Below are 7335 nucleotides of genomic sequence, written 5' to 3' on the forward strand. Positions count from 1 at the left end.
AAAAATGATCGTTACATGCCTGAGAGCTTATGCGAACTAAAAATGTTCTGTGAATTTACAATGGTGCTGCTCCAGTCTGTAGTCCACTGTGATTCTTCCCATCTTAAAAGGTCTCCATCATGATAAGTAGTTTGCTGCATCTTTCCACACTGAAACTTGACATTTTTGCTGGAGTAACAGTCTTTATCTTCAACTACTCTTCCACAACATTATTATTCAAAGAGAGAGATCTCACCCATGATCATAATCCAGATGGCTAAATACACTCCACTCTCTCTAAATGCAGATAGACCAATACAGAATCCAATCACAAAATTATCTCAACAGTATTACAGTTCTTACCTTTACTCACCACATCCTTCAAAACACTTCAGAAAGCCTATTCATTGCCAAGTGATAAAAGCTTACTCGGGAGAACAAACAAGACTTTCCAAAAAGGAAGCCTCATTCGATGTACAAAAAATGGAATAAATATCATGTTTTGAGACACTGTATACATGTGCCATGGGCAGTCTATGTTAAGATCATGAAGTCACCTTACATATGCACCAAAAAATCCACAACTATAAATAGCCTCGGGGGAGAATGTCTCTATGAGATCAGAAAACCACAGGATGTACGTCTCTCAAGCCTGCAAAAAGCAAGGCACGTCCTTTAGCATCCAACAACAACATGCAATGTATATGATAAGTTGTCTTGTGAGTGCAGGACATAACAGAAGAGGATGTTGAGGTAACAATGGAGGAAAACAGTTAAACATGATATTTAGTGAAGTGAGAGAAGCATTCAGTTGACAATTATCTATTCCTCACAAAAGCATTGAAGGTAAAAGCTCCCATAAATGTGGATAGTTCATGTAGTGACATTAGAAACAACGATAAGATACCCAATGATCTCAAATTTTAATTTGGTTTCCCACCAAAATCACCAAGCATCTTAAACAGTCTAGAATGCAGGCTTTTTCCATACCTTGCTGGCAATGTTGCTAGAAAGCCAGTCTAAACCTTCATAAAGACCTTCTCCAGAAGTAGCACAGGTACTCTGAATATACCTGACCACATGAAAAAACGTATAAGGATTCACTCCTCCATACCAAAGGAATCCAAGTTCCATTGACCATTCCAAGACCCCACCATTTACAAGGTCAGTGCATTCATTCACATAGCCACAATTGACAACTGTCACTTTGGTGGCAGTAAATTTTAAAACAACAGAAGTCAAATGAAACTTCCAAACATTGACTAAGAACTTCTCAAACATACCAATGTCGTTGTCGCAAAGAATGCAGGCCTAGCTTGTCAGTTATCTCTGCTGCATTCATGGCATTTGGAAGATCCTGCTTGTTGGCAAACACGAGAAGAACAGCATCGCGCAGCTCATCCTACAAAATAGCCAGCAATCTCAGAATAACTGATGTGCATATTCAAGTGAACTTTTCCCCACAAGCATGTGTTCTGAGAGGACAACTCAAATGAGTCCTATAGGCATACAACACAACTAAAGCATATGGTGTGTAATAAGAACATTATCATACCAAAATGTCTAATCCCTTTCGAGATTTGTCACATTAAAGTTTCTTCAATCTTAGTTTAGCTCATGTGTATGGAGCTATGGATCTCGCATTTCAAGGTCATAGCTCTAAGAAACCCATGCATCTCCAGTCTTACGTCAGATGCATGGCATAAATGTCCATCACAAAGATTATGATGTTAACTTGTAACTTTCATGTTGTTAGAAAGGGGGCAGATATCTACCATGTTGATCAATTATATCGTCTAAAGACAAGCACTCCCAGAAATAAGAGCAGAGTCTACAATTTTGGGAAACAACGAAAAAGAAGCAGAATAAAGAATTCTGAAAAACAGCAATGTGAGAATTGTATCACCAGCCATCATGCTTGAACAGATAAAAGATCCAAGATGAATAATACAATGATGAAGCACACTACTGAATTCATACACACTAACAGCACTTACATAAAATTCAATTTCCTCTTCCATGTGATATAAATACTCGCTCTTACCCTATATCACATATCAGACTTGACTAGAAGTTCTAACTAGATAGGATCTCCTTTAGTGTCATTCTAAAGGATACTCAATGACTGACACAGCTCTTCCACATGTAAAACATCCTCAGGATTTATAATGCAAGATGCAAGCGTCCGAATAATTGACTGGGCTTTAATTACTGTGATTTGATAATGGCAATACTTGAATACTCAGTGCAAAAGAAGCTAACCTCATTAAGCATTCTGTGGAGTTCATCTCTAGCCTCCACCACTCGATCTCTGTCATTACTATCTACAACAAAAATAAGACCTTGGGTATTCTGAAAATAATGCCTCCAGAGTGGTCTGATCTGTTAAGCATCACAGATGGTTCAATTAGATCTGTTGTTTGTAGGAATTTGACTGCTGCTAAATCCTGAAGCAGTCATGGATTGTATTAATTAGATTATACCTTGTCCTGACCTCCGACATCCCAAACGGTGAAACTGATGTTCTTGTACTCCACAGTTTCCACATTAAAACCTGCCAAGATCAACAAAATCTAATTGCAAAAAATGTAGAACTATCTCAACTAACCTGCGCTAGAAGAAAACTCTCGCTAAAATGATGAAAATCAGTTACTCGAGCATTGCAATGAAAGATTCCATGTGACACCATTAGCAGAGCTTGATCCATGAACTCTAGTTTTCAAAGCATCTATAAACTCAAATCAGGTTGTCCTTGTAGAATTCATGACAGTTCGTTTCAAGATTTGACTGTGTGATAAATGTTGTACTTAATACAGATATCAGTCCACGTCACTAGAAGCCAATGTGCAGATTTCAACAAACTATATGAAAGAATCACCAAGAAACGCTACTCTTCAATGCATATGCGTAATCAGAACTTTCAGATCGGATGTTCCAAGCAAGAATCTAATTACATACAGCCATTTTCGAACACACACAAAGAGATCTGCTATAAGAGACAAAGAAAACGAGGCTTAATTAAAGATCCATGGAAATTTCACAAAAACAGTATTGAAAATGCAGACATGTCTTGAAAGGCTCGCTATACTAAAAGGACAAAATGCAGGCTAAATGCCGGGCTGTTAGGATTAGTGACAGCACCAGAAACGCAGAAAGGAAGGACGTACCGATGGTAGGGATCGTGGTGACGATCTCGCCGAGCTTGAGCTTGTAAAGGATGGTGGTTTTACCGGCGGCGTCGAGGCCGACCATGAGGATGCGCATTTCCTTCTTGGCGAAGAGGCGGGCGAAGAGCTTGGTGAAGGTAAGGCCCATGGCGGAAGGATTGAGAAGATCGCAAAGACACAGACACAGAGAGAGAGAGAGAGAGAGAGAGAGAGAGAACAAATGCTTTCTCTGTCTCTTTATATATTAAATGTGAAGTTGTAAAGAAAAGAGAGTGTCGCCAGAACCACATATAATACCCACCCAAGACAAAGACTTTGTCAGCAGGCTCCTGACCCTGCCCATGCATATATGATCCTGCCCATGAATATATCATCTTGTGTCCAAGTTACTTTTTCTACCTAGTCATTCAAAGGCCATCTCCAAGCCTCAAAGGACTGTTTCCTAACTCTGAGTTAGGGCATCGATAACTTTGCATGTGATGGCCAATCCATCTCAACATGTCTCGTCCATGAAAACTCTAGTAACTACAAGTCTTAGTTATCAGGAGTCATCATTATTACTTCTAATAAGGAATTCATTTTGTGAACCTAAGTTACACGATCAATGACTTTGCATGTGGTGCCAATCCATTTTAGTGCATTTAATCCATGAAAGTATGTATACCCTTGAGTCAATGGGATGGTAACTAATGAAGGCATTGGTAACCCTAAGTTAACGAAAGCATTGGGACCACTAAGTTGATGGGATGGCAAGTGGTAGGTCTAGTGTGTGGGTCATTGCTTGTGTTAGTTAGGTTGTCTTGAGTGTCCTTGGGTGGGTACAATGCTTTTGTCACAATTCAAACATGTGGAATTAGAAAAGACCACCTATTGCCTTAAGGACTTTCACACATCGAATGATAACCTACCTCTCACTTAGGTTACTCGATCATCCTATTCTCTCATTGTATCGTTGCCTACACCACTCATATCCTGAGAGTGCAAGTAGCCTACAAGCAAGCTCATGAATTAATATGAGAACTCGTCGATGCCTTTCTATCCATTATTATAGTCTAACACTCTGATGGTCTCCACAATCCATGCCACATGCTTCACCTCTCTCCTACTGTCGATGCTACAAGCAAAAGACATCTCCTTGAAGATGAGAATGCTCGAAGGAAGTGAGAAGAGAGGGCTCTTACTCTTAAGCTCACTAAATGAATTCTTGCTATACACACACAAGCTCGAGCTATGGCTATGGAAGGAGAAGAGAGAAACACACACACACACACACACACACACACACACAAAATTTTCCACACGCAAGACCTAAACTTGCTTAGTCTTTTGAACTTTCTAAGTTGAAAATATGGCTTTGCCCTTTGGCTTAGCCTTTTGGCCATTCATGCTTATTATAGTGCCTAGTTCATGGCCTATGTATTCATTATACTAGCTAGTGTGGCCGACAACACGGCCACACCCGCTACCGCGCTTTCCACAGTGTGCATCATTGCAAAGCTTGCGAGCCCTTGCCACACTCGCTTCACATATTTTTCTCAATATGAATAATTTTTAAAGGTGTGTTATTGCAACACAAAGACATGAATCTCAATCTTTAATATCACCAAAGAAAAGCAAGGCCAAGCACCCATCATGCAACACAACTGAATGTATTCTTTCAATTAGTAGTTTGAATGCTCAACACATTGTAGAGGTTCTGTCAAAACACATTGCAAAGTACATATTGCACCCAACAGTTGGCTGTAGCATAGCTAATGAAGGAAATAAAATAGCACATTAAAAACTATAAACCATTCAAAATAGTTTTCTCATTCATATAGGGATATTGTTTGTGAGTATTGGAACATCTGTGACATTGTGTAGCAATCATGCTCCCATGTTTTTTCCACACAAATGATTGCAACAACCACACTCTCTAAACATCCTCTTACCTTAAATGAACATGTTAGTCAATTATATAAAATGGAAGCATGTATCAAAAAAGATTAGAAACAAAAAAGAAAATGTAGTTCCAACTACCTGAATTAGAAAAAGAGGTGCATACATCATCTCCATCAAACACAATAATGCCAAGGTGCAATTGATGCACCCTAACCAAGCACAAAAGATTTATGAATTTATGATGTTCCCAACATAGTGGGATGTGTGAAAAATGTTTTTTAAAAATCAAGAATGCTTCCAATGGGGTGAAAACATAAAAACATTCGACATAAGTCCCATACTCCACGAAGGTTAGATTGGTAGAATCTAAGTATCGGAGAGTTGACAGGAACAACACGAACAAAGCTCCTGCGCATAATGGGATCATACAACCCAAATTGTTCATCTTACTCTTTGATCACCTTGAATCATGCCTCTCCGTCTTGAGCACATTATCCATCAATCGCCTTGTTTCATACACCCCCCCTCTATTGCACCTTTTAACTCACAACACAAATCTCCAACAATGGTATGGAGCCAAAGATGTGCACTATGCAACTCTCATAGTACATCATGGAGGCATGTAGACTACATCTACATTTCCTTTCAAAAGGATTGCATGAGATGGCCAAGTAAACTTGTTAACTTTTCAACTTTAATATCAATTTTTTTGGAAACCCCAAGAGGCAAGAGAACTACTTATCATCTCCATAGTTCTTTAACACTTGAGGATGCAAGGATATGCATCTTTCATACATGTAAATGATATGCATAGTACTCCATTTGTGTAACACAATCTTTACTCGACACGTTTTCTAGAAGCAAACTATCACCCGCTATGGAGTAGGGGATTTTCAAGGGCCACCCATCTTGTCCACTGGGAAATAGAAGAACGTACAACAATGATATGTAGCTTGGTCATTGCGACACACATGCCACTGCTTGTATAAATGTTTATGTTGTAATGATGCAAGTTGTATGCTCAATGCTTCAATATATATCCACAATAATAAATTGTTGTAACAGTCTTCCATCTCTCAACATGCATGCAGCAGTGTCTATTTGTTGCCACTCTTGCGAGCAACTGCCAAGACCCACAGATTGCTTATTGCTTCAAGTGTTTCAAGTCGAGAGCTATGGCTACCTCTCACATAGCTATGTGCACTCCTCCATACACAAATGTAGTGAACTTACCTTTGAATTTGGTCAAGTTGCCTCCTCCCACAAATCCATCAATAGCTTCACTATCCATGATACACTCTCAAGAAAGCTCCAAGCTTTGACCTCCATAGCCATGTGTGCAAGAAAGAAGAAGAGAAGAAGAGCTTCTCCACGATCCTTGAGTCTCATACACACACTCTCCCCCTCTGTCATGCACAAGAAGGAAGCAAGAGCAAGAAGAGAACAAGTTTGGCCACACACTAAGAATGAGCTTCTTCATTCACTTTTTGACTTTTATACATGCCATATCCCCTCCTTGGGTGGCCGTCCCCTTTTTGGTCCAGCCTTTATCTATTCCTCTACTCTCTTTCCTCCTCCTTCCTATTAGCATTCGCCTTAACCCATGCCTCTCATTCTTTACAACTTACGCAGGAGAGAGCTCGGTGCTCTTTTACAAGATGAATCACAATGCACCTAGCACTTTTTTTGCAAAAATATTAAAGTGTGCTTATTCATGTATGCCTTCCTCTTACATTTAGACTTTTCATACTCTTTGTGTCTTCAAATTTTCCTTATTAGTAGACCTTTGTCCTCCATCTTCCTCTTACCATTGGGACTATCTTCCGCTTTCAATTTTTTGAATTTTCTATCTTGGTCTTTCGAGGGTTAACATTATGGCCCTCCTACCTGAGTGCCAACCCCATGGCACATGATGGTACAGGCTGAAAACGTTGAGGGTCTATGTGGAATGGTTCCTAGCACCTTTGGAGAGGTAGGTCATGTTGGGGACACTCTATGAAATAGGTTTTGAAGGTTGCCAATGTCGAAGATAGATGGTTGAGGAAAGCCTCCGTAGTTGTTGGCTTGCCACATCGCTGTACAATTTACCTGAAAAGAAAAAAAATGCACTTCCTAGGGGGTTGTGTCTATCTTACCATGCAATGCACTGTGCAAGTGATGGTGGAACTAGGAGATGGGGCAAACCATAGACAAAAGCCTAAGGTGTTGTCCCACACTTGAGGACCCAATTCATATAAAGGAAGTTACTGTGAGTGACTTAGGGAGACATGTCTATCAAAATGTCCTGCTCTTTATGTGCCCTAAGTTG

General features: G+C 39.8%; 1 protein-coding gene across 1 annotated transcript; it reads right to left on the bottom strand.

The window, feature by feature from the left end:
• Positions 1-356: 356 nt before the first annotated feature.
• LOC148026357 (ADP-ribosylation factor 1) lies at positions 357-3380 on the bottom strand. The gene is made up of 6 exons (XM_087690783.1): positions 3147-3380; positions 2463-2533; positions 2242-2361; positions 1263-1381; positions 970-1051; positions 357-631 (listed from the first exon to the last, which is right to left on the bottom strand). Exons 1-6 carry the CDS (start codon positions 3292-3294, stop codon positions 626-628), a joined length of 546 nt encoding a protein of 181 aa, XP_087546909.1. The 5' UTR covers positions 3295-3380; the 3' UTR covers positions 357-625.
• Positions 3381-7335: the final 3955 nt, after the last annotated feature.

Source organism: Lygodium microphyllum, chromosome 13 (assembly GCF_053477565.2).
Source record: "Lygodium microphyllum isolate KBCC chromosome 13, Lygodium_microphyllum_v1.1.10, whole genome shotgun sequence".
NCBI classification, from domain to species: Eukaryota; Viridiplantae; Streptophyta; class Polypodiopsida; order Schizaeales; family Lygodiaceae; genus Lygodium; species Lygodium microphyllum.

Bases quoted from the DNA above. Each gene is read 5' to 3' on its own strand.
- LOC148026357 (XM_087690783.1), bottom strand. From the start codon at position 3,294: ATGGGCCTTACCTTCACCAAGCTCTTCGCCCGCCTCTTCGCCAAGAAG. The intron at 1,382-2,241 runs GTTAGCTTCTTT...GCTATTTTGTAG, and splicing joins TCCACAGAATGCTTAATGAG to GATGAGCTGCGCGATGCTGT. The intron at 1,052-1,262 runs GTATGTTTGAGA...TCATGTGGTCAG, and splicing joins TCTTTGCGACAACGACATTG to GTATATTCAGAGTACCTGTG.